Source organism: Marasmius oreades, chromosome 7 (assembly GCF_018924745.1).
Source record: "Marasmius oreades isolate 03SP1 chromosome 7, whole genome shotgun sequence".
In the NCBI taxonomy this organism is placed as follows: Eukaryota; Fungi; Basidiomycota; class Agaricomycetes; order Agaricales; family Marasmiaceae; genus Marasmius; species Marasmius oreades.
The window spans coordinates 1,829,634-1,856,520 of NC_057329.1; the positions used below are offsets into that span (position 1 = coordinate 1,829,634).

Here is a 26,887-nt window from a genome sequence, read left to right on the forward strand (position 1 = left end):
TCTTGCCAGTGTGCCACTCGAAACGACAACATGACGGGTATTCTGCATGCCATCAAATGACTTGAAATAGGGAAGGGTGAGCCCGTTTCAGACTTTAGGATCCGTTTGAATCAAATCATCCGCTACAGAGGTGAAATATACACATCCAAAGGAGAATATTGGAGTCGAGTAGTCGTTTCGTCGCTTCTTTTCTGCGTTGTATCCGACACCCATTCCGATAAGTTATGAGTATTGCGAGTCCCACTGAAATTCGTTTAGCTTTACGAGACAGCGCACTGGGGGAAGGCGCGGCCAGCTACATACCATCAGGTGTTTGAAAGGGAGTTCAAAGCGAGCGATCAAAATACCTCGGTCAACCTTGCAAGCCTATCGGACATGCCCGAAGACTACTGACGTTGGCATACATCGAAGTTGCCAAACCTCTGTAAGCGTTGACGTTGAGGCTTCCATGTTTCTCTCCATGGTAGTATTTGTTAAATCCTGCGTGAATTCTGTGTTAGAAAAGAACATATTTGAATGAAACCAACCTCCAACATCCCTGCATGATGGGTTGAAGCGAGGGTCATGGAACGATGGAACGATGTATTAAACATAAGATCGAGTCTTCAGGCTTGTTCCAAGAAAGTCCGCACAACGCGGGTCCATTCGTATCGTATGTTGAAGTACCGGATATTTTTTATGAATCGGCACAGGAATAGTGAACGAACTTGCTTGAATTTCTCAAGCTGGGTGCAAATGATGGCGAGAGCTAGAGACAATCACCTTTGGCGATGAGGGTCAAACTTCATCTTAGAATTTGATTTGGTCCACGCAACCCGCGGTATTTACCGCTGCCTCTCACCTCTTTATAATGTAGCGAGTGCTTGTCTACACCGACATCAGTACAATCTGCGCAGGTCTAACGAATGACCATGTTGGAAAGGTGGTCAACTACATATGTACATAGTAAAGTTATCTAGTCCTGCCTAAAGGTTTCTCTTGCGAGCTGACGACTTCATGGTCAAAAACGCAACTTCTTCACCCCTCAGAATCCCAATGACGGTCTTGGCTCCCGATATATCGTTTCGAAGGTGGAAGGCTTTGATGAACATCTTGTACAGAGGTCGGGTGTGTCTCTCAAACCGAATGGGATGAGTTTTATGGAAAGACAGGTCAAATGGAGGGGAGGTGGGAGGAGTCCCGAATGGTACACCATAGCTTCTTAACCAATGAGTTGAGGCAGGATATCCTAATCGTATGAGATAGTCGAAAAGGCTGCGTATCCCAAAGGCATCCATATCATGCGACTTCAGCAGTGCTTTGACGAAAATATTCAGTGTCACTCTATCCCCCGAGAAACCAGTATGCCGAAAGAGGAACCTCCTAGTTCGTGCGACTCGACTGATGGGCCGACCGCTGGAGTTGGAACGTAACACGAGGTCTAAAAGCTTGTTTCCCAACACCATTTTTGTACGGGTACTCAGATAGCTGGTGTATGTGAATAGGAAGTTCCAGACATTGATCCGGGTGCTCCGATGCGATACCAACGCACAAGCGATACGCTGTAAGTGGAGACGAAACAAGGGAACGGGCAATCGGGAAGGATATCGTGTACTTCTCCGCGATGGAGAAAGACGTTTGCACATGACCCTTGTACGCAGGCTCCCAGCCAGCTTGTTGGCACCATGACGAACCAAACCAAGAAAGAGTATTCGTCTGTTCCTCTTCGTTTCCTGAGGCATTGCTTTCCGTATCGCGCAATGCAAACGCACTGCCAAACGGAAACCTCGATGATAGATAAGAACTTGTAATAGACGATGCACCAAACGTGGCGTAAAATACGTTGGCCTTGTTTTCAGAATCAATTCCAGAAGATGGACCACTTGTTCCGCATTATGGGGGAGAAGGAGCAAGGCAGCGTGGCCGATCGGAAGACGCAGAGTGGGAGGAGGAACCGTCACCTGAAAAACCTTAGCCATGGCACCAGCCAACACACTCCCTTGTTTAGGATCAATGTACTGGCGTCGATGTGTCCAAAGTGACTGCAATAATGCACCCAACAGTGATTCAATCGCTGGGCTTTGCCGCTCGTATTTCTTGAGGAAAGGAATGGCGGCGGACGGAAGGAACCGAGCTAGTTCAATAACTAGTTTTTCTTCTAGATCTAGGGAGATCGAAATGCCACGTTGTAAACAACAAGTGTAAAAGTCATATGAGATCGCAACATCACGGGAGACGAAGGCCGCAAGGGTCGCGTTCGCATTAGCGGTAAATGTAGTCTGGGATGACGAATTAAGGGAGTTGAGTATATGCGACGCCCGCCCCCCACCAACATTGAGAAAAGCTTCGGCGTATTCGTTCGTCAGGGAGTCTAGTTGAAAGCGTTCAGCCTTTGTACGGATATCTGCCGAAAGCAACAAGCCGTGTTGTGCGCAATAACGCCAACCGTCATTGCAAAGATCAAGATCTCCGATTCGACCGGCCAAACGGAGACACCCCGCCACGAAAGCACGAGCGACGAATGCGGGCCTGCCATCGCAAGGGATTTCCTTCCACCGTTCCCACAATGTGGTGATTACGGTGCGCACCGCGTCCATGTTATGGTCTGAGAGCTTTTTTGAGATGACATGTTCAAAGCTGTGAAGGATCAGGATCGCATCCCAATCGCTAAAAGATGATGAATGCTCCCACGACGATACTTTGAAATCGTCTTGGGTACAGGAATGGCATAAAGCGAGAAGAGACATTTTCTGCCATGGTAAATCAGTCGTGACTTTAGGCGAGAGAGAAGTTCTGAGTAGAGAGGTAGCCCATTGCATAACAGATGAAGGCCCAGGAATAAAGAACATGGGAAAGAGAGGGGCGGTCAATAAGGCCACTAATTGTCGAGTGTCGAGTGGGAGGCGTTCATGGCGTTCCGTCAAAGGATCAAACCTGTGTGTGGATAACGAACGACTTCCAGGGGATGGATGCGGGTGAACTCTCGCTCTGTCCAGCAATACCGAAAGAAGCTTCTGCCTTGAAGCCGACGACAAGGTTTCGGGATTAAGGAGCAGAAACTTCCAGACAATTCGGATGAGGCCAGGATGAATGTTACGATGGAGAGCGAGGAGGTCAGACAGTAGTTCGAGGGCTACCGAGAGATACTGGGGCACTGCCAAGGAAAGTAGAACGTTGAAATAGGGAGCCAGAATATCAGGATTCTTCGTCTGACGCCAAATTTGACGAAATTGATATGTGGCATCTTCAAGTGCACAAAGAAAGGCTTCCAGGGAAGAAGTGTCATGAAACCGGGAGAAAAAGCTGCAGTACCAAACTCACCCTGATAATCGGATTCTCTGTCCATGTTTTCGACATCCACCAGCCTGGCCCACATAATCCAATATCTATCACCATCCGACAACGGGTAATCCAAACTCTGCTTGTCGAGAACTAAACTTTTCACAACATCCCAGTAAGAATTACCAGATTCATCGCGCATTGCTGCTACGTGCCGATTCGTAATTCGAGGTGCACCTGGAGGTAGAGACAGCGCGCCAAAGATACCAATCAATACGCTCATGTGTTTGGGGGTTAAGCACGTCGTACGCAAATCGTTATAGAAACCAATGACCGTCTGGGGTGCAACAACGCACGGCTGAGTGTCCTCCAAATAATTTTTCAGGAAGCGTTTCCCATCTGTATGAAGTCGGGGCCTTCCAAGAAATTCGGGTGCATGCCGTGTTCGTTTCCTGGAAACGCGTGTCCTTTCGTTGACTGGCCGAGAATTGCCCGTAAGGCAAGAGAGACTTGGTCCTCCTACAATAAGAGATTGTATCGCATCATGATGAACACTTTTGGGGAAGCTAGAGTATACATGAGAACAGATCCTTCTGTCAAATTGAGATTAGACGCACCAAGAAAGCGGACCATGCGTTATGCGGATGGTCAACTGGAGGCATCGCAACATTCCATTGCTTCACAGCAGAGCCACGGGAGAGTTTTGTGGGGGGTACACGTCAACGTCGTCGCCTTCCCCGGCTAGGTCGTCGTGGTCAACGACCAACCCCGTTACATCGGTTGTCTGCGTGGCGGAGACTAAACTTTATTTTTACTTTCCCACAATCACGGTCCACACAAAAAGTTTGTAGGTGTCCTTGGATTTCGCTTCTTTGATCAGTCTTCGTAGCAAGTCGCCTTTAAACATCCTTTGGCATATTATAAGGTTCCTTATCTCTTCTTCCCTGGAGACTGTGCTAACCCTGCCGTTCAGGTCAACGGGAGGCCTTGTTCTTCTTGGTATTCAACGTCAGTTTAGTCAAGATTCCGTACAAGTGTTTCTCATCCATTCGCTCCAGAAAACTTAGTATTAAAAAATGGGTGCATCTCGCGCTGATAAGGAGCTCTACTTCCAAAAGCTCAAGGAACTCTTGAACCAGTATCGTGCGTATGATAACACGTACGCGTCAACGGGTAGTTTCACAGACATGTTTTTTTTTTGCAGCGTCTATCTTCATTGTCAATGTTGACAACGTCGGGTCTAACCAGATGCACCAAATTCGTGTTGCTCTTCGTGGCAAGGGTGTCGTCTTGATGGGAAAGAACACCATGGTTCGCCGTGCCCTCCGTTCGATCCTGGCCGAGTCCCCCCAGTTTGAGCGTCTCTTACCTCACGTCAAGGGCAACATCGGATTCGTCTTTACCAACGGTGACCTGAAAGAGGTCAGAGACGTCATTACCGCCAACAAGGTTGCTGCCCCCGCTCGTGCTGGTGCTTTCGCTCCCAAGGATGTTACCGTTCCTGCAGGTAATACTGGTATGGAACCCGGCAAGACTTCCTTCTTCCAGGCGCTCGGTATCCCTACCAAGATTGCTCGTGGTACCATCGAAATTGTTTCCGATATCAAGGTTGTCACTGCTGGAACCCGTGTTGGATCGTCCGAGGCTACACTTTTGAATATGTTGAACATTTCGCCCTTCACATACGGAATGACTGTTGCCCAGATCTATGACGCTGGAACCACCTTCCCACCTAACGTTCTTGACGTCGACGAATCTGAACTCATTAGCCGTTTCGCTACTGGTATCCGGAACATCGCCGCCATATCGTTGGCTATTGAGTTCCCCACCATCGCCTCCATCGGCCATTCTTTGGTCAACGCGTACAAAAACTTGCTTGCTGTTTCCATTGCGACTGACTACACCTTTGAAGGTGCTGAGAAGGTGCAGTTTCGTTCATTCTTCAGACGTAGATTGCTGCTTTACACCGGCCTGCTTAGGTCAAGGAATATCTCGCTAATCCCGAGGCCTTCGCCGTTGCCGTTGCTCCTGTCGCTGCTGATTCTGCACCCGCTGCTGCTGCCAAGGAAGAGGAGAAGAAGGAGGAAGAAGAAGAATCTGAGGACGATATGGTAAGTACCGTAGTAACCATGGCATCATCACTGATAACTGAAGAGAATATCAGGGCTTTGGTCTGTTCGATTAGTGTATACCGTATACAGATTTTATGGTGTTGTAGCGATATTAGTCTACGCCGACTTGGTGGTTTTCGGCAAATAAATAGATCTGAATAAATGTGAAAATCAATCTGACCTGACTTGAACTCTTGAGTCTGACGACAGTAATGACACAGTCGAAAATGAACCAGCACTTGCCGCGTACAAAAGGGCCTTGCCTTTCAATCTTTTCATCTTCTACCATCACCACCTAGAATTGCTTTCGCCGTCGTAGCAACTAACTGCACACACGTTCGCCAGTGACGGGACCGAATCCTTGCCTGTGAGCATCGTGCACAATCCGATAATCACACATACCTGATCTGGCCATTGATGCCCATTCCTTCTGTCTGACGTTCAGAAACTGTTTTCAGGCAAGGCATAAATAGAATCGAACTCGCGAATGTCCTCATCCAACACTTTTTCCCCAAGCAACGACCCGTCCAACATGGAGTACGGCAATCAAGGCCATCTCATCGTCGTGTCCAACCGTCTCCCTATAACCATCAACAAGGATGCCAATGGGGAGTACCACTTCAAGATGTCCTCCGGTGGACTTGTCTCCGCCCTCTCTGGTTTTAAAAAGTCGCTTAACTTTACCTGGATCGGTTGGCCAGGTTTCTTCATTCCCCTCAAGGATCGCCCACTCGTCGACAAGCGACTCATGGAAGAATACTCCTGCCAGGCCGTGTATCTCGATGATGATGTCGCAGATCGTCATTATAATGGCTTCTCGAATTCAATATTGTGGCCTTTGTTCCATTACCATCCTGGAGAGATGAATTTCGACGAGGGGAATTGGCTGGCCTATCGCCAAGCGAATATGCAGTTCGCGGCGGCCGTTCGACAGCAGTTGACCCCTGGAGCAATGGTCTGGGTCCAGGATTACCACCTCATGCTTCTTCCGATGTTACTCCGTGGTTTGGTCGATGGCGTCCAGGAGAGGGGTGACTATACTGCTACGGAGCTGTCAAGAATTACCGAAGGCGTGGAATCAGAGGACTTTTCTTCCACCAAGGAAGAATGCATCCCTGGTATCAAGATTGGCTTCTTCTTGCACACGCCGTTCCCCAGTAGCGAGATCTATCGGTACGCGTTGTATTTGAGGTATCACAGGAATGATCGTATGACACCTACCTGCTTTCCAGGATCCTTCCCGTTCGTCGTGAAATTCTCCTCGGTCTCCTCTATTGCGACTTGATTGGGTTCCATACTTATGATTATGCACGACATTTCTTATCTTCTTGCACACGTATCCTCGGCTTGCCTACCATGCCGAACGGTGTCGAATTTGAACAAGAGGGTAAGATGGTACACGTTGGCACATTCCCCATCGGAATCGAACCAAATTCATTTATCGAGGTTAGTTATTTTACTCTTTTGATTCTGCCCAGTAATCAAGGCTCTGCGTAGAACTTGAAGAAAGATTCAGTTAAAGTGCGAATAACTCAGCTTGAGAGGCGATTCGGCGATGTGAAGGTTATTGTTGGTGTGGATCGTCTCGACTATATCAAGGGTGTCCCGCAAAAACTCCATGCACTAGAGCTTTTCCTCTCTCAGCATCCAGAATGGATAGGAAAGGTGAGTTTTAAAAAAAAATCCCCGTCAATCGACGATGGCTCACAACCGATTAGGTAGTTCTTGTACAACTTGCGGTTCCTTCAAGACAAGATGTCGAGGAGTACCAAAATCTACGTTCGATCGTGAACGAACTCGTTGGTCGTATCAATGGTCGATTCGGCACGGTCGATTTTATGCCGATCCATTTCATGCACAAAAGTTTACCCTTTGACGAATTGTGTGCCCTGTATGCCGTGAGTGATGTGTGTCTCGTTACAAGTACTCGGGACGGGATGAATTTGGTACGTGGCTCTTCCTTTTCGTTGTTTTGTGCTTGCTACGTAGGAACGCGTGTCTCAGATGTACTGAATCTGACGGTCATAGGTATCCTATGAATACATCGCTTGCCAACAAGCGCGCCAAGGTGTCATGATCCTTTCAGAGTTTGCTGGAGCGGCGCAAAGTCTGAATGGATCGATAGTCGTCAATCCATGGGATTCACAACAAGTGGCCGATGCGATTCACGAAGCAGTCACAATGGATGTAGCAACACGGGCCGAAAACCACAGGAAGCTGTTCAAATACGTGAACAAATACAGTGCATCGTTTTGGGGGACTAGCTTTATTAAAGAAATGTTGAAAATCCGGGAGAATGACATTGGGAAGGACGGATTAGAGAAACTAAAAGGAAAGAAAGAAGCAACTAAATAGAAGCCACCGACCCCTTCAAAAAGTTCTTTCTCTGGTATACACGGCCATGATCAATAGAATTAAATTGTTGTATGTATTGTCAACGCTTATTCACGACGTTCGCACTAGAATCGATGGGAATCGAGTACTTAGGGTCTTTCAAAGACGAGGCATGTATGTACATGACACGGCTCCGCATGCACGAGACCACCTTGACTTACGCCTGCCCTTTCTTGACCGTCTTGACCGTCACCTCTACTTGTACAGCAGAACGTCGACTGTGTTTTCTTTAATTGCCCAGAGATAAATTCAATTTATATCTGTTGGTGAGCAGGATAGCTGTAGTCCTTGTTATTAAATTCTTGAACCTTACTTGTGCCCAGTCTCTCCAGATCGTCAGCTACTCCTTTGGTTGGATCTCTTCACACCTTTCTCCTGTTTCAGTTTGTCGTTTTGCAAGTGTTAGATTGGTACGCCTTCTCCGAACATTGCTCGATTCTATGCAGTGCAGTACCAATCTTTTTCTCCCATTTTTCACGCAGTGCAAGAGCTCTTAAGAAGCATTAAATGTCCTCGCCCCCACAATGGGCAGTTTGGTCTCGTCGCCCACGGGATCCAACTAATGCACCATCTCTCATTTTCTCTTTAAAAGCCAACCCTCCACATCGCATCCTTCAATACGCTCTCCCAGACCCGACTCCCCCAGCATCTCCGGAACTTTCTCCTCTCAACCTCTCTCCAGAAGAGCTCTCGTCAGGAGACAGCGAAATTACCACTACCGTTCCCACTTCTCCTGCGTCTGTCAGCACATCAGTATCTCAACCCAAAGAACCAAGTCCTCCCCCAAAAAAGTCGTGGGCGTCATTGCTTCAGCCTTCGGCCTCTTCCTCTGGTTCCGGAAAGAACCAGCTCCCCACATCCTCGATTGTCGGCTTTTCGATTCCTGCCTCGGAGACATCTGCTTCAGCTGCACCTTCGATTGCACCGGTATCAACCACAAAAAAAGCGGCGCTTTCGGCATTACTTGGCGGTGCCACTTCAAACGCCTCCGAAATTCACATACGACCCAGAGGGCTGACAAATACGGGCAACATGTGTTTTGCAAACTCCGTGTTGCAGGTTCTGCTGTATTGTGAACCGTTTTGGAGGTTCTTTAGGCAGTTGGATGGACTGCTTCCGTCTATCGGAGGAAGCGAGGAAACGACTCTGTTACGTGCAACTGCAGACTTCATACGCGATTTTCTGCCTCCGACCGAGCAAAATTCCTCCCAGGATAGCAACGTAAAAGTGAACGGTACAAGAAGTAAGGGGAAGGAGAAGGAAATTCAATCTGAAGAATGGGAAGAACTTGACGCCTTCATCCCGAACTATATATATGATGCTCTCAAATCGAAGAAACGTTTCGAGAGCTTGATGGGAAGTGGGACGGGAGGAAACAACGGATATCAGGGACAGGAGGACGCTGAGGAATTTCTGGGGTTCTATCTTGATACGCTGGAAGAGGAACTTTTAGCACTATCCGAACGCATTTCTCCGACACGGAGTCGCTCTTCAGCCGGAGCAGTTGAAGAACATGAAGAAAACTGTCCACCAGAAAATGAAGATGGGTGGTTAGAGGTGGGTAAGAAAAACAGAACAATCGTGACTAGGACGGTGAGTTGTGCAGCTCGCCAGCATGAATCCTTCACCAATGCGTTCGATCAGATTAAATCTGCGGAGTCTCCCATATCACGGTTGTTTGGCGGAAAGTTCAGATCGACATTACGGTCGCCTGGTCAGAAGGACTCGGTAGTGATCGAAGACTGGAGGTCGTTGCGCGTTGACATTCAGGTAGAGAATAACCCACGAACCAATGCATCGTTGAAAGACTCAATTTCAATTCAGGCGGACTCAATTCATTCAATAGAAGACGCGCTTTCTCATATATCCGATCCTCAAGCGATCCAAAGATCTCATCCTACGTTACAAGATACAATGATCGATGCTAGCCAACAAATTCTGATAGAGGCTCTTCCGCTCGTTCTCGTAGTTCACCTGAAGAGATTTTGTTACGATGTCGGCGCCGGAGGGGTCATGAAGGTCGCGAAACAAGTGACATTCCAAGAGGAGCTGGTAATCAGTGGAGGTGAGTGAATATCTTTGAATATGCGTGAGAAGCTCACTTCTTTCTAGACGTGTTGACGCCAGCAGCCCGAGGCAAAAAGCGCCCCACACGTTTCAAGTTATTTGGTGGTATGTGCGAAGCTGCCTCGGATTCTTCGTAATTTGCTGATGACCCGTAAGTCATATATCATCACGGTGTGTCTGCGTCGGGGGGGCACTATACACTGGACGTTCTACATTCGAGTCGATTTCCATCGCGCATTACAACGAAAGCAAATGAACAAGCTTGTCCACGGGAAGGGTGGATACGGATTGACGATGAACTTGTTTCTGATATCCGGCATGCAGATATATTTGCTTCTTCAGCATTTGAGAGGGATGATGCAGCGTCGAGATGCGCTTACATGTTATTCTACAAGCGTATTAGATAGACTCCTATCAGTATTGAACACGATGGATGGATTTACCTCAGTCGCGTCAGTAACAGGGGCATATTCACACGGCAGTACCCTATCACCACCTCCATCCCACTTTCACTTCGTCCTTTCTGTTTCCAAAATTTCCGTTTCTCGTAAGAAGAACTAGCCTATGTCGAGATTTGTAAGGGCCTCAAAGTATCGGTTAGTAAACTCTTCTTTAAGGCGGTTGAAGTCGGTTCGGATATTCGAGTGGCTCGTTGTGGACGATTTCTCGTGAGTCCCGTTCGGGGCTTGTCGTCCACTGCATGTTTCTTACAGAGTATATCTTCTCATCACTCGATGGTTTTCTTGAAATCCGACTTCGACCGTCATTCGTCGCTCATACAGGCGTTGCTAACTCAAGGCATATCTTTTTCAGCCACGTATTTGGACAGCCATCCAAGAAGGAAGCTGGAATCGAAAATGTCAAAGTGACGAACAGTGCTTGGGACACTAATGTCATTTCAGCCTCCGGGGTACGTTTCAGTTACTTGATCTGTGGTCTCCAGAAACTGATTCTACATTTTTTTCATTTATCTAGCAATACATCAGCCTTAATTGGAATGCCTCTGGAGGTGGCGCTTTCGCAATCTTACCTTTACCCTCACCATTTCAGACGATACCTGGCTTCCCTCACAAGCTCCCCGATAGCCTCCCTCTCGCTCGTAGTCACACTGCACCTGTGCTTGACACCGACTGGTCACCACATAATGATTCTCTAGTCGCTTCTGGCGGTGAAGATGGTAAAATCATGATATGGAAAGTCGAACCATCTGCCTTTGAAGGTTGGGGTCGAGATGCCTGGGTACCCAATGACTTTGACCCCGTTTGGCGTGTCGACGGTTCTCCACGAAAAATCGGTCAAGTCCTTTTTCACCCCACTGCATCAAACGTCTTAGCGAGTGCATCCGGTGAACATACCGTGAAACTGTGGGATCTTGCCCAAACAGAAAGTCCTCGATCTGTTCTTACCGGCCATTTAGATGCCATCCAATCAATGTCTTTCAACTCGACCGGTACACTTCTCGCTACCACGTGCCGGGATCGCAAGTTACGTCTTTTCGATCCAAGGGCAGGCGGGGAAGCTGTGAGTGTAGCTGACGGCCACGGTGGTATCAAAGGCGCAAGAGTGGTTTGGATGGGTGAATCGGATCGGTTGGCGACAACCGGGTTCAGCAAGATGTCCGAAAGACAGGTTGGTCTCTGGGACGTTGTTGGCGGGCTAAAAATTATGAAGATGACATCGGTAGACCACAGCGCTGGTGTCCTCATGCCCTTCTGGTCGGACAACGGGATTTTATTCCTTGCTGGCAAAGGGTGAACCATATATCCTTGCTCTCCGCCTTTTCATTCACTGAATTCTCTTTTAGTGATGGCAACATCCGATACTTTGAATATCTTTCCGAGAGTGATACACTCGCTGCTCTTGATGAATACAAATCTATTGAACCTCAACGTGGCATGTGTTTCCTCCCGCGGCGCGCTCTCAACGTCTCAGAGAACGAGATTGCGCGTGCATACAAGATATCAGGTTCTTACATAGAGCCAATTGCGTTTATCGTTCCGCGTAAAGTAATTCTATTTATCATCTTCCATGACCTCGATTAATTGATTCTTGTGCAGGGCGACTTCTTCAAATCGGATATCTTCCCTCCCGCGTTATCCATCGAGCCTTCCCTCGATGCAGCAGAATTTTTCAAAGGAAAAACTGCTCCCAGGAATCTCGTCAGTTTAGACAGCGGTAAAACCTTCGCATCGTCTGCACCACCCCCTTTTACACCCACAACTGTACCAGCTCCCGTCAAGCAGCCTTCAATCTCGATTTCCCCACCCACCTCTAAGCCACCAGCAATGCCTTCACCAGTGACAAAATCATCCAGTGCACCCCCTCCACAGGCTCAAGCTGCACCCGAACCGGTTCAAGCAGTTGCTACTCCCACTCGTTCGTTGTCTGGTGATGACAATGTAGGTTAATTTAAGAATATTGTCGTATTGGAGGTCTGATCGTCTCTTCGTCTCCAGCAAATCGCTACTTTGCGGCAAGAAAATGCTCAGCTTAAGGCGGAACTCCGTGAGGCCAGAGAGCTTATCAGGAATTTAGAGTTACAAATTGAAGCACAGAAAGCCAATGCTAGGAAAGCTGCACAGGCATTGATGGAAGCTAGTAATTGAATATTTTTGGAGTTTGTAGTTTAGATTGTAGAAGGTCACGAGTAAGAACGAGTGATTACAGCTGTCCACGTAGGGCGCGAATCAATAAGTTGTGGTGGTTGTTGCCAACGAAAGTGGACAATAGTCGCGTTCACTGAAATTGAAAAAGCTACTTCGTAAATCTGTAAATGGGAGCGGGCAATTCCCGCGACAGTCAATTATATTTGGTTCTATTTGGCTCAAGCTAGAAAAGTGTCCACTTTTTGTGCGGGTTCGTGGCTCGTCCTAGCCTCGAGCGTATAGTATCCGGCTCGGCAAGATCCAGAGACGGCTTTTCGTGCAGATGCGGCGACCGAATAAGGTTGCCACTCCTCTTCCTGCTACCACCACCATCACACACACTGTTCTTCATCAGCAACTTACACAATAAGATAGGCTTCTTTCTTTGCTTAGATCTGAGGTAGTAAAGGTTTCTGAATGAGAAGAAACAAGTTCATATGAGCAAGCCAGTCTTGCTATATCTCAGTTTTGTGGGTTTGCCAGAGGCTGGGCCTAGGCCACCTTTTTTGGGGGGCATGTGAAGGCACGTGGTAAGACGTGTTCTGGGAAAGCAAAACGCGTCGGGAAGAAATGCCCCCAAAGTGGGCTAGGGCCAAACCTGAGCGCTCGGGAGCCAAAAGGCCGAGAGATCTGGATGGCACCTGTGGTACCCATCCGAGCACTCGCTCTGACAAAGAACGGGTAGGCGTCCAGAGAAGTGAGGCCCAAACCTGATCACCCAATCCGAGCGAGGGTGAGGAAAACTTTTTTAAACTTGTGTTCAACTTGAGTCAGGATAATCAATATTGAATAAAATTAGTTGGCGGACAGGGACTGGATTTTGAAATGCCAGTTGGTCTTGAGATCCATAAAGATGGTTCACACTCATGTACGTATTAGCAGAAGATTGTTGATCAATAGCCCGCTACTTCAAGTCGGAAAATTGACTTATGTACATGAATTACCCAGTTAATTCTGGAAGATATAGTAGTAGGTCGGCAGCTCTAGCCATTGTTGACTTGTTAAAGAAATAGTAGCTATAATATAGTATTGGTGGAAGGGTTAAATGACCTGTCATGTCGGTCCATAGTAAGAGTTCGTGCTGTTGAATTCCTCAGTCTGGAACTAAACATCGGCAGCTGAAGAACCGATACTGAAGACAACATCTCTCCTTAAAGTGTGGAATTTTTTAGATGATGATCAGAGCAACTCATGATATCGTTGAAAGGCAGGATAGAATGGCTCAACCCGTTGAAGCAGTCAGAACTGGCATTTCTAAGTAAAAGTATGTTGATTTTGCAGCATATGAGATTTTCGGACATTAAAGAAGGCCACCACCATCAATCCGCCATCATGACTCCACAAGGATCACTCCTCCGTAGTAAGTATGAAACTTGAAGGTAGAAAGAGGTAATATCTCGGGCTGTGAAAAACACAGGACGTTGAAATAAGGTTCTCGAGGTCCATTCACGTATTAGTAACGCCCACAGCTTTTTGGACCCTTGCGGGGAAGTGGGAAGGCTAATGGGTTAATTTTTGTTCCATGTTGAACCCATATGTAAAGCCCATTCAATCAAAAAGTCGAATATTTCCCAAAAGTAGCGTTATTGCTTGGATATGGCACTGAACGGCCCATTTCAATCGATTGCAAGAAATACACACTGCGGTAAATTATGAAATACAGAGTCAATGTGACTCCTTGAAGACAGATCAGGACGACCTTGTCAAATTATATAGGCTGATGTGAGTTTCAAAGCTTTAGTCACCGAGTTTTGCACTGTCAGACTGCACTTGGGAGAAGGAGGGTGTAGGTGTGGTGACAATGACAAGAGTCATTTCAACGAAACCAGGTGGCTGCGATAGAGTGAAAGCTGTGTCCTGTATATCGGGCCATTCTAAGTCCGTAAGTTTATTGAGTTAAAAGAAAGGAGATGCGACGAGCTGGACACAGTCAAGTCAAAGATATTATGTTTTGCAGCAAAGGGGTAAACTTCATCTGATCAACATGAGTGTGAGGAAGGATTGTGAATACAAAGCAGAGGCTGCCGTGATTTTAGTGCCATAAATGTCCAATTGATCAACAGCATGGCAAGAGAGCTCATTGAATGTTGAGTATAACACATAGCCGATAGTCATAAGTCCATAAACGGCGTGTAGGATGATATTTAGGATATATTGGGGATTGGTCGGGAATGTGGATGGTTGTTAGACGAGTTGTGTCAAGTTTCCTGACCACGAGGGAGTGAAAATAATTATCAGAGGTCACCAGTAGCAATTCTTACTGTGATCGCAGAAAAGAAGAGTGGGCATCGTGAACCCAAGTAATATCATAATCGTAGAGTACATAGGTATCATAAAATGAGCGACATCATGATTGCAGAGAGGGAGAGTATAGGTATGGTAAATCCCAGTAATATCATAATCATAGGGATTATGTAGGCACTGGAAACTGAGTGACATCGTAATCACAGAGGAAGAAAGGGCGATTGTACACCCCTGCAATATCGTAATCATAGAAGAAGAAAGGGTGGTCGTACACCCATGTGATATCAGAATCGCAGGATGAGGGAGGGCAATCATATACCTAGGCAATATAGCAATATCGTTAGTTGCATATAGCGGGAAGTTGTAAAATAGAAGCGATATATCGTGTCATAGAGAGAGGGGGTGCAATTGTAAACTCGAAATCTTATCTCCTTCTGTGATTGAAGTGTAACCAGAGTGATGTCGGAATCAACAATGAAGAGAAAGAAAGGGGATCGCACCGCGGAACCTAAAGGCTACTCACGGGGAGAAGTACAACATGAGCAATGAGGCAAGGCAGCAACGAATAATGAATATAGGTCAATGCCTGCATTTTGGCGAAGACAATTAAAGGCAACTTTAATCTTGCTTCCTCTGGTCCCTAACGATATCGTAATTGTAGAAAAAGAAAAGGCGATCATACACCCCACGCGATATCAGAATCACAGGAAGAAAGAGGAGGGCAATCATACACCCAAGCAATATCGTTAATCGCAGAGAGCGGGTAGTCGTAAAAGAGAAGTAATATCGTGTCATATAATTGCAGAGATAGGACATCATAGTGGGTGTCGTAAATCCAAAGAGCTATCATAGAAATAGAGAGGATATCATAAACTTCACACGAAATCGTAATTGCAGAAGGGAGGCATTGTAAACTCAAACGATACCATAATCACAGAGAGAGGGCATTGTAGACCCCAAACAATATCATAATCGCAGAAGGAGAGAGGGTGATCGTACACCGGAGAGGGCAATCAAATACCCGAGCGATATTGTAATCATAGAAGGTGGACAAAATGGACGTATGCCCACGTGGTACCGGAATTGCAAGAGGAGAGGGAAATCATATACCCAAGTGATATTATAATCATGTGAAGAAAAGATTGGGCATTGAAAAAAAAGCGACAGCATAATCGCAGAGAGAAGGAGTGGGTATCGTGAACCCCCAGGTGACATCATCATTGCAGAGAAGTGGATATCGTGAACGCAAGCAACATCATGATCGCAGAGAGAAGAAGGCGCAGTGCGAACCTAGGTGACATTGTGATCACAGAGAGAAGAAGTGGGTATCGTGGACCCAAAGCGGCATCATGATTCACAGAGAGAAGGAGGTGTATCCTAGGTGATATCATGATTACAGAGGGAAGAAGGGGGTATCATGGACCCCAAGTGACATCATGATTTCACAGAGAAGAAAACAGAATAAAATTGTGTATCATGAATACAAGTGATATTGTAATTGCAGAACGGAGTGGGCATCATCAACCCGGGCGATATTGTAATCGCAGAATGGAGTGGGCATCGTCAACCCAGGCGATATTGTAATTGCAGAAGGTGGTGGGTTGTTACATACATGCTGGACCGATACGGACCGACGTGTCACAATCACTTACTCCACTTACCTTAATCTCCATACTACCTATTAAAGCCTAGACTATCGGCTTGGGAGTCGGCGGTCCAAATGCGGATCCGACTATTGGATCCGTCTCGGACCTTGTACATTTCTATCCTATATAAGATGTACAACTTAGTAGTTACATTCTTTAGAATTAAACTCAACTCTGGTTTCCCAGTGACCTGGTCTAAGGCAGCTCGACTCAGGAAGCCGTTGTCCAATAACTTCGGCTACTGTCAAGACTCTGTCATTCTCTTCAACCTCCTTTACTCTCCTCGTCGCTCTCCGACACGCTCCGATCAACTCCGTTTCTCTCCTCTCTTCATCTTAGATCACTCCTCTTTTAGTATATCCTTCAGTACATATCTTATATCTTATCTTATCGTTTCTCCCTTCGGTTCCGTTCGGTTCCAAGTCATTCCGCACGTCCTTAATAGTAGTTTAATTCTTTTTCTTGAGTCGAAATGTCGTTCACTCCGGACGACGTCTCTGATCAGTTCAAGATCTTCGATTCTATGTTTCCTTCCCATCCTACTCCGATTACGACCCATGTCGGGTCTCATCTTCGTATATCCCATCTTCAAGTTCCCAGTTCTTCATGAAGGGTCAGTAGCGTTTATGCTTCTGATTCCAACGACCCATACAATACTTTACTATCTCCGAGCAAACTCCAACGTACCGTTAATCGTCCCCGACGCTCTTCCAGCAATCGCAGCTCCAACCAACGCACCCCCCGACAATCTCCGATCATCTCCGAAATGCACATCGAGGAGGTTCCGGAGACACCCAGGAGGAATAAAGGCAAGGGTAGAGCGGATGACGACGAGGATGACTCTTTTGACGATGGTACTGACCCTGAGGAGGATCCGTCGGATCCTCCGATCGGTGGCTCAGGAGGTGGTTCAGGAGGCGTGGTCCTCCTAGCGGTGGTGGAGGAGGTGGTCATGGTCCGCCACAAGGTGGCGGAGCCGAGGGTTTCTTTTCGGCTTATGCTACCTACCTCACCACTCACAATCTTCTGCTTCAGCAAATGCTACGCGAAAAAGTAAAACCAAAGAAAGGTGCCAAACCGAAGGACCCCGAAACCTTTAACGGCTCCGACCCCACCAAACTCAAAAACTTCCTCACTGGTCTACAACTCCAGTTCAATTATTTCTCCAAATCTTTCGTCGACTCCGCTTCCAAAGTCAACTACAGACTTTCCTTCCTCCATGGTATAGCTCTCGATTACTTTGAACCTGATTTGTTAGGTAGCGAGTTTTCCGAGCTGGATCCGCCGGCTTGGATGGTTAGCTACAGAGCTTGGGTAGTAGAACTCCAAACTAACTTTGGTCAAGTGGATGCCGCCGGAGAAGCGGCGGATAAGTTGGATTACTTGGTTATGCGGTCGAACGAGAAAATCGCGCTGTATATTACTAAATTCAATGACATCGCAGCTAAAATTGGTTATAGCGACTCCGCTCTTCAGCATGCCTTTTACAAAGGTCTTCCTGAACGTCTAAAGGACGGAGTTAGTAACATCACCGGCGGGAAGCCGGCGTTGTATCATCCTCTCAAAGCGGCCGCTAAAGCCATAGATCTTCGCTATTGGCAGCGCGAGGCCAAAAAATCCCGAGCTAATCACCAGTCCAACTCCAATTCCAATTCCAATTCTACCCTGAAACAATCCTCTTCCTCTACCTCTACTTCCAACAACAACTCCTCTTCCTCTTCGCAATCCAAGTCCAAGCCGAAAGGCAAAGGACAGACCTCGAACTCTTCCACTTCCAACGCTTCCGCTTCGGCCTCCGCCGCTCCCTGTCTCCCATTCTTGGAGAAGTTAGGAACGGATGGAAAACTCAACGCTGACGAGAAAGCCCGACAGTTGAAGGAAGGGTTGTGTAGTTATTGTGGGTTGGGTAAACATAAAGTTGAGGATTGTCAAAAGAAGAAGACTAATCAGACTGCGAAGGATGCTAAAGCCCGTGCAGCGACAGTTTCTTCTACTCCGGAGAAGGCCAAGTCCAACGAGAAGTCGGGAAACTAGGCTGCAACTCCGATGCCTCGACACAAGCTCGGAGTTGCACTGCACCGGATTGTGTCTATCCTGAGGTTACACTCAATGCAGCTGCGCTCTCTTCTTCTAATTCGCTTATGGTTCCTCTTACCTCCGATACATATAATTTCTTGGCCCTAGTGGACTCTGGTTCTTCCCATTGCTTTATTGATAAAGGCTTTGTTACAAAGAATCTAGTACATACAATACCTATTTCACCTATATCTTTACGATTACTCGACGGTTCCATCGGCTCCGTTATTACATCATCCGCCTCGCTTCCGATGAAGTTCTCTACAGGCAAAACCATTCTAATCGACTTTTACGTCACTTCTCTAGATTCTACTTGCAACTTAGTTCTGGGATACAACTGGCTCAACCGCTACAATCCGTTGATTGACTGGTCTGAAAACAGTATCACTTTCCGAACCGACACGCTTCCGAATCCGGCCGACCGTCCGACTCCCTCTGTCGAGGACTCAGACAAATCCATTCCGGCGGGCCTGAGCAAACACCAACAGGCTAAACTCCGCTACGCTTCTAAAACTTCTCACTTTCCTTTTGAGCCTATTTACTCCTATGCAGATCTTCTTAACGCTCCTTCCAACTCGACTCCGCTGGTTTCCATCATCTCCGCTTGTGCTTACTTGAACGCTACAAAGCAATCAGGTGCGCGATCTTATACCATGCAGATGGTAGACACAACGGAAAAGTCGGTGACCGGAAGAGCCTCGGAATTATCCGATGAGGATCTCGCACGTATTCCTACGGAGTATCACGAGTTCGCTGATGTTTTCTCCGAGTCGAAAGCCAGGGAACTCCCCCCGCATAGACCTTACGATATTAAAATCAATCTAGAGGATGGTTTGGATCCGCCTTACGGACTGATCTACTCTCTTTCCACAGCTGAACTCAAAGCACTTCGAAACTTCATAGACAAACATATCAGTGCTGGACTCATCACTCCTTCGAAATCCCCTTACGGTGCTCCGGTTCTTTTTGTCAAGAAGAAGTCCGGCGATCTCCGCCTATGCGTCGACTTCCGTGGCCTTAACAAGATCACGAAGAAAGACCGGTATCCGCTTCCTCTTATATCTGACCTTCTAGACTCACCTCGGAGGGCTCGGATTTACACCAAGCTAGACTTATGTCATGCTTATCATCTCGTCCGGATCGCTCCCGGAGACGAACCAAAAACCGCTTTCAGGACTCGTTATGGATCCTTTGAATGGCGTGTTATGCCGGAAGGTTTAACCAATGCTCCATCTGTTTTTCAATGCTTTGTTAACGATATTTTCTCTGACATGCTTGACGTCAATGTCCTTGTTTATTTGGATGACATCCTTATTTACTCGGATGACCTCGAATCCCATCAGGAGCATGTTAAGGAAGTACTCCATAGACTCCGAAAGAACGGTCTCTACTGTAAAGCTTCGAAATGCGACTTCCACACAGACACCATTGAATACCTCGGTTACATTCTCTCCCCCAAAGGCTTGCAAATGGACATGGCAAAGGTCAAAGTCATTACCGAATGGCCTCCGCCGCGTAAGATCAAGGATATCCAATCTTTCCTTGGTTTTTGCAATTTCTATCGGCGCTTTATTTACGATTATAGTGCCATCACTGTCCCTCTTACCCGCCTCACCCAGAAGCAGATCAAATGGAATTTTGGTCCCGAATGTCAGAAAGCGTTTGAAACGTTAAAGGAAGCTTTTACTCATGCTCCTATACTTATGCACTGGCTTCCTGATCAGGAAATCATTCTGGAGACCGACGCTTCTGATTATGCATTAGCTGCAATCCTTTCCCTTCGGACCGAGGACGGTGAGATTCACCCTATTGCTTTCCACTCACGCACTTTCACGCCTCCCGAACTCAACTACGACGTCCACGACAAGGAGCTTCTTGCTATATTCGAAGCGTTCAAACGGTGGCGACATTACTTGGAGGGTTCCGGAGATCTGGTCGACGTGGTTACAGATCACAAGAACTTGGAATACTTCACTTCTACCAAGATTCTTACCTGTCGGCAAGTTAGGTGGTCCGAATATCTCTCTCATTTTAACATGGTTATTCGTTTCCGTCCCGGACGTCTCGGAACTAAACCGGACGCTCTTACTAGACGATGGGACGTCTACCCTAAAGAGGGGGATACCGCTTATGCCACTCTTAATCCTCATAACTTCCGTCCAGTCTTTACACAAGAACAACTCTCCTCCTCCCTCCATGCTACCTTCCTTGAAGGCCCCGTCCTTCGCGCTAGTGTCATTATGGACATTGAACGACTTCACGAAGACATCCTAACAGCTCAGTCAGAAGACGAATCCCTTCGGGAACATTTCCGGTCCGCTACAGATCCCGAGAAATCCCATTGGTCTTTAGATGAGTCTGGTTTTCTTCGTCTTGATGAACGAATCTACGTTCCAGATGCTAAGGATCTCCAACTCCAGGTCCTCCGCATCTTTCATGACCATATTCTAGCTGGACACTTCGGTCAGAATCGTACCCTAGAGACTATCCGCCGACAGTACACTTGGCCACAGATCCATGAATTGGTCCGTGATTACGTTAAGTCCTGTGTTATCTGTAATAGGAACAAGTCTCCGAGACATCGACCGTACGGTATGCTTCAGCCTCTACCGGTTCCTGCCCGTCTGTGGGATTCTATATCCATGGACTTCATCGAAGAACTCCCAAATTCTAATGGCTATAATTCCATCCTAGTCATTATAGATCGTGCCTCTAAACAATCCATTTTCATTCCAACCGACACTACTATCACTTCCGAACAGCTCACACGCATCTTCATTATTCACATCTTCTCTAAACACGGGGTTCCCAATCATGTCACTTCCGATTGCGGATCCGAATTTGTCTCTTGATTCATGCGCTCCTTAGGTACCGCTCTGGATATGAAGCTTCACTTCACATCCGGATATCACCCTTCGGCCGACGGACAGACCGAACGAGCTAATCAAACTTTAGAACAGTACATCCGAATCTACTGCAATTATCAGCAGGACAATTGGGATGAACTTCTTCCATTAGCAGAGTTCGCATATAACAACGCTCTGAACGCTTCCACCGGCATCTCTCCTTTCTTTGCCAACAAGGGTTATCATCCAAACATCACTGTCCATCCAGAACGCGATATCGCATCCGAACGGGCCCGTGAGTTTGTTGTCGATCTTGACGAATTACATTCTATGCTCCATGACGAGTTAACAGCAGCTCAGAAACGCTACAAGGAACAGAAGGACAAAAAGCTTATACCGCATCCCGAATGGAAGGTCGTAGACCGAGTCATGGTGACAGCCAAAGACATCAAAATCGACTCGGCCGACCAAGAAGTTTTCGGAGAAGTATCTCGGTCCTTTTGAAATCATAGCTCAACCGTCCACAGTTGCTTACACTCTTCGGCTTCCGACAGAACTCCGCTCTATTCATCCCATCTTTCACGTCTCTCAACTAGAATCTATCCTTCCTAATCCTATCCCTAATCGTATCCAGGACCCGCCCAGACCCGTTATCGTCGAAGACTCTGAAGATCATTATGAGGTCTCGGAGATACTCAATTCCAAAATCGACCGACGGTTCCGATGCAAGCTACAGTACTATGTACGGTGGTTAGGATATGAAGGTACTGACGAAGAATACTCCTGGATCCCGGCCAATAACTTCCAGGCCGATGAGATCATTACAGAATTTCATGCTAAGTACCCTAATAGACCGGGTCCTTCCAGATCCGTATGATCCTTATTTCACCCTTTTTACTCTATTCAAATTCAAGAAAACTTTTACAAATACCAAGGTTCAAGTGGCCGTTTCGGTCCGTACTATATACATTTTTTCTCTCTCTCTACCTATTAAGGTCCGACATCAGCCGCTTCCGTTCCTTACGCTTCTACCTCCATCTCATCTCCATCTTTTTCTCCTTCGGCTCCCTTCGGATCCGCTTGTTCTTCCTCTTCCTCTTCCTCTTCCTCGATCGCCTTTTTCTTCCCTTTCTTCTTTTCACTCTGTTCCACTTCTACTTCATCTTCTTCACCTGTCGCACGCTTCCATTTTGGAGCCCGCTTCGGTACTTCAACAGCTTCCAATTGAAGTTTTTTCTTCGTCCCCGCTCGGCCCCGAACCAACTTGCGTAGCAATGCGTTGTTTTCCTCCGCTAACTCGTTGCTTCTCCGCATCTCCTCCAAAATCTCTTCTAAGACGCTGTCCCTATCCTGGACAGTTGGAGCCGAACGACTACCCGAAGTCAAGGAACACTTGACTTTCGACTTCCTACACTCGGTACAAGCATGACCAAGCTTGGAAGTCGCCAGGACCGAACAGTCGAGCTCTTTCAAAGAGCAACGATCACAAACTAAGGAAAGGTCAGACAGGTGTTGAAGAACAGAAACAAAAAGACTTACCTTTTGGAGCCGCGATTATCCAACCCCCTTCTGCCTCTTTCACTACTCGTTTCTTTTTGCCTCCATCCATATAATTTCCAATCGGCCGCTTCGCCCAATCTTTTCCTTCCTCCACTCCGAGTTCATATGCGTCGAAAGGAGTCATTAATTTCAACTATCCAAAGGGTTAGTAAGTACTAAATTAACAACAAAAGGGACTTACATTTTCGGACAACTCTTCTTCCATCTGCGCTTCCTCATTTCTTTGTCCTATCCCGGACCCGCTCGCGTCCATCAACCTTCTCTCTTCTTCCTCTCGTCGGACCCGCTCGGCTTCGTCTCGCTTCCATTTCGCCAACTTCTCTCTATGCTCAGCCTGCTCGGTATCCCACGCTTCCATTTCGCCAACTTCTCTCTACGCTCAGCCTGCTCGGTATCCCACGCTTCCTGCTCATGAGCCGACTTCACTTCCTTTTTGTACTCCTCATCCTCAAAAACCGTCTTTTCCCACTCCCACTCATCCAACTCCTCCTGTGCCGCACAGATCCGACTTTTTTCGTCGCGCACCATCTTTGCCCACTCCATATTGGAAACTCCGCCGGGGCGCGTGAACTTGGACGCATCGAAGGGCTCGACCCCGATCGGACGCGGCTTGTCGAATGGCCTTCGTTTGTTAAGGGTGGGTCGAGGTGTAAGGAGGGGAAGAAATTCGGTGGGGACTGCGCTCATTATGGTGGAAGAAGGAGGTTAAGGGGGAATGGACTTAGAAAATTTCATGGTACACTTTATATATCCTTTTCTTATTTGTCTCCCTTTGCCTCTCAGCAATCACTCGATCATTTTCAACTTAGAAAATCATGTTCATCGGACTCCATATGGATCCGACTCACTTCAATTTTTTTCGAATTCCACCTTACTATATTTACATCGGTTTCCGTCTCGGAAAGGTTCTTGAGGGCAAGAACCTTAAGAGGGGGATACTGTTACATACATGCCGGACCGATACGGACCGACGTGTCACAATCACTTACTCCACTTACCTTAATCTCCATACTACCTATTAAAGCCTAGACTATTGGCTTGGGAGTCGGCGGTCCAAATGCGGATCCGACTATCAGATTTGAACTGATAATAATTACTGCTTATTTTTTAAGATGTTGCTACACAAACGGATAAAACTCGACTCTGGTTTCCCAGTGACCTGGTCTAAGGCAGCTCGACTCAGGAAGCCGTTGTCCAATAACTTTGGCTACTGTCAAGACTCTGTCATTCTCTTCAACCTCCTTTACTCTCCTCCTCGCTCTCCGACATGCTCCGATCAACTCCGTTTCTCTCCTCTCTTCATCTTAGATCACTCCTCTTTTAGTATATCCTTCAGTACATATCTTATATCTTATCTTATCGTTTCTCCCTTCGGTTCCGTTCAGTTCCGAGTCATTCCGCACGTCCTTAACATGGGTGTTGTGAATACAAGCGATATCGTAATCGCAGAAGAGAGTGGGCACCGTCAACCCAGGCGATATCATAATCGCAGAAGAGAGTTGGGCATCGTCAACCCAGGCAATATCGTAATTGCAGAAGGGGGCGGGCATCATAAACCCAAGCGAAATCGTAATCGCAAAAGGGGGCATCATAAACCCCAAGTGGCATGGTAGTTGCAGAGAGATTGGGCATTGGGATTCCGAACAATATGGTAATTGCGAGAGGAAGTAGGCATTATAAATTTTAGCTGATATCATAACCATAGAGCAAGGGATCGTACTTACCATCTGGATAGGGCAGGTTGAAGATGAGCTTCATATGGGGTCTCGACGTTCCTTTTTGGTATAGTTCGGCAGTGAGAGGTATCGCTAATGGGCGAAGTATACCACTCAAGAGTCAACCTAATATCAGAGCTATGGGAGTAGCACCAACACCAAATCAACCCAAAAACTAGTAAACCTCCGTGTAAAGTCTATCAATAACTCTACACACCAGGAAAGATTGCAAGGGTGGACTGCTTGGCAAAGGTTACGCACAAGATCACAGTCTCAGTATTGTATGAAGTTCTTATGAAATCAATGTCTAACTGCAAGTGTAAAAACACCACAGCTACGGGGATTCTAAGGTTTGTAGGGGCTCTGTTTATTGTCCAGTGGACTAAGTGGGACTATGAATTTCGTCTACGGTAAGACTAATTCGAACGATTGGAGACTATTGCCCTCGACGGACACGAAAACTAAGTCCTCGGTGGACACGAACGCTAAGACCCTCAACGGATCACGAAACAGTAATCAAGACCTCGGCGGCCTACGGACGGATAGTTCTCTAGTTTTTGACCTCGACGGTCTCGTATGGTTCAAATCAATTCTTATCGTTTTACTGCACAAAGACAGGGCAAATCTCTCTATTGGTGTCAAGAGCAGTTACTCACAGGCAACCCACTCAGGACTTTCCTACGCACGGGTAGTACTCTTTATCTACGGATACATGAGCTGCTTTTATACTACTTCTACGCTAGCTTTGTAATCCTATCTCTACTTGTTTCATCTCTAAAAATAATGCACTGTAGCTACGAATCCATGCAGCGTCTTATCACTAGGGGCTGCTACATGTGCAGAATCTTGTCTACGGAGCTTTTCCGTATTCGAATCATATGTTTTGGACCAATCTGGACCGTTCTTCATTCTTGTTTCAGCATGTAGAATGGACCTACATAGGTGTACCATATGGTATTTCCTGCCTACGGACCTTATCCTGCATTTCGACGTTATCAAATCATATGGACTTTGTGTGTCCAAGTAGTTCCAGCATATGGATCCAGAGTTCCGAATCGCCATAGCACATGAACAGCGCGGACTCCAAGATCCGTTGTTCATTCCTGCCTGGTTCCTGGGTACTCTATCTGTGATCTGGGATCTGTATCATGTCTTTTTGTCTTTTCCTCAGATCCGGACTCGATCTACGGTCATATCAAATTTCTCCTAGTCTGTGTGGTCCAATGTCCGATTTCTTGTCAACTAAATCCCCTGTAGAAGTAGGTACTCCTAGTATGAAGGTCTTTTGACTTTGTTAAGTTCTGCTACGAACAGTTCTGTGAAGACTACAAGTCTTCTAATAGTACAATCCCTTGATATGCCAGTGCATAGTAGAATGTAGAGAGTAGAACTCGGTGAATTACCGCTTAAGTCCTCTGCTCATAGTGTTCTACAGGTTTCGAACGGTCATACAGTTTTCTGACACGATCTACGGCTCTCTCTAACTGGTCTAGCTGCGCCAACGGCACATCCTACTAGCGGCACTAGCTTTAACTAGCAATTTGGGCTCACTCTAGTTCTTAATACGATAAATATCGCTCCGTAGCACTGTTTTAAAGTGCAAAAAGAACCTTGTAGCATAGTCAACTAAGTCGCATTATCGCATCGTGCGATATCGTAATTGTCAGAGAGGGAGAGAGAGAGAGGGAAAGGTGTTATGGGCCTTGGAGAGACCAGTATTCTAGGCGACCTCAAGATCCCTTGTCCAAAGAAAGGATGCTTGGTGACCGAGGCGTGGCGAGGAAGAGAAGTCTTGAGGAGAGATTGCCATAAAATAGAGAGGGTGACGAGGGAAGGCCATGGTCCAGGTCTCGAAGGAGAAGCAAGAACCCCGGTCCCAGGGGAGGAAGGGGAACCCAACGCGACCACACTTGCAAGATGTGTGGCCCTCCCCGTTATATCGTCTGTCAAGCCAGAGGCAGTGTTATGTTGTGTGTCACGGTTGAGACAGTCGGAAGTGTCTGTAAATCATTGTTGTGAATCTGAAATGAGGCTGAGAGATGTAGTAAAGTGGAGTTAAGATCTATGTTTTTGAGGTACTCAGCTTTGTGCATATATGCTGTCCCTTAGCCCCCAAGGGTCTCTCTCATTCTAATCTAGGGCCCAAATCCGCTTTCTGAATCTTCTCAACTACTGTAGGCTGTTGAAAATTTTATGTTGGCATAGACTCTGCGTTCTCGTCAGTTGGTCTCTTGAAGCCACCGAGAATCTCATGTAGGAGGAAAAGGTGTGCCGAGAGGAGTGACTGCGCTAAGCAGGTCACAGTTGAAAGGATCACGTTGGGGT

At 46.9% G+C, this 26,887-nt stretch overlaps 5 protein-coding genes across 5 annotated transcripts; 4 read left to right on the top strand and 1 right to left on the bottom strand.

The window, feature by feature from the left end:
* Window positions 1–844: 844 nt before the first annotated feature.
* Window positions 845–4,031, bottom strand: E1B28_011357 (uncharacterized protein). Its single transcript, XM_043156386.1, has 3 exons — window positions 3,876–4,031; window positions 3,301–3,824; window positions 845–3,244 (listed from the first exon to the last, which is right to left on the bottom strand). Exons 1-3 carry the CDS (start codon window positions 3,926–3,928, stop codon window positions 966–968), a joined length of 2,856 nt encoding a protein of 951 aa, XP_043006172.1. The 5' UTR covers window positions 3,929–4,031; the 3' UTR covers window positions 845–965.
* A 303-nt stretch (window positions 4,032–4,334) lies between these two features.
* On the top strand, window positions 4,335–5,443 carry 60S_1 (60s acidic ribosomal protein P2; the record flags this gene model as incomplete). The annotated part of the gene is made up of 4 exons (XM_043156387.1): window positions 4,335–4,401; window positions 4,463–5,181; window positions 5,238–5,369; window positions 5,423–5,443. The coding sequence occupies 4 exons, from the start codon at window positions 4,335–4,337 to the stop codon at window positions 5,441–5,443; spliced, it is 939 nt and encodes a 312-aa protein (XP_043006173.1).
* A 458-nt stretch (window positions 5,444–5,901) lies between these two features.
* On the top strand, window positions 5,902–7,724 carry E1B28_011359 (uncharacterized protein; the record flags this gene model as incomplete). The annotated part of the gene is made up of 5 exons (XM_043156388.1): window positions 5,902–6,542; window positions 6,602–6,815; window positions 6,867–7,034; window positions 7,088–7,315; window positions 7,398–7,724. 5 exons carry the CDS (start codon window positions 5,902–5,904, stop codon window positions 7,722–7,724), a joined length of 1,578 nt encoding a protein of 525 aa, XP_043006174.1.
* A 546-nt stretch (window positions 7,725–8,270) lies between these two features.
* On the top strand, window positions 8,271–10,237 carry E1B28_011360 (uncharacterized protein; the record flags this gene model as incomplete). The annotated part of the gene is made up of 5 exons (XM_043156389.1): window positions 8,271–9,356; window positions 9,408–9,533; window positions 9,588–9,828; window positions 9,876–9,935; window positions 9,987–10,237. The coding sequence occupies 5 exons, from the start codon at window positions 8,271–8,273 to the stop codon at window positions 10,235–10,237; spliced, it is 1,764 nt and encodes a 587-aa protein (XP_043006175.1).
* A 157-nt stretch (window positions 10,238–10,394) lies between these two features.
* On the top strand, window positions 10,395–12,436 carry E1B28_011361 (uncharacterized protein; the record flags this gene model as incomplete). The annotated part of the gene is made up of 6 exons (XM_043156390.1): window positions 10,395–10,426; window positions 10,644–10,740; window positions 10,806–11,581; window positions 11,635–11,836; window positions 11,888–12,229; window positions 12,287–12,436. 6 exons carry the CDS (start codon window positions 10,395–10,397, stop codon window positions 12,434–12,436), a joined length of 1,599 nt encoding a protein of 532 aa, XP_043006176.1.
* Between the last annotated feature and the right edge of the window lie 14,451 nt (window positions 12,437–26,887).

Bases quoted from the DNA above. Each gene is read 5' to 3' on its own strand.
- E1B28_011357 (XM_043156386.1), bottom strand. From the start codon at position 3,928: ATGTTGCGATGCCTCCAGTTGACCATCCGCATAACGCATGGTCCGCTT. The intron at 3,825-3,875 runs GTGCGTCTAATC...TGTATACTCTAG, and splicing joins ACGCATGGTCCGCTTTCTTG to CTTCCCCAAAAGTGTTCATC. The intron at 3,245-3,300 runs GTGAGTTTGGTA...CTTCCCTGGAAG, and splicing joins CAGAGAATCCGATTATCAGG to CCTTTCTTTGTGCACTTGAA.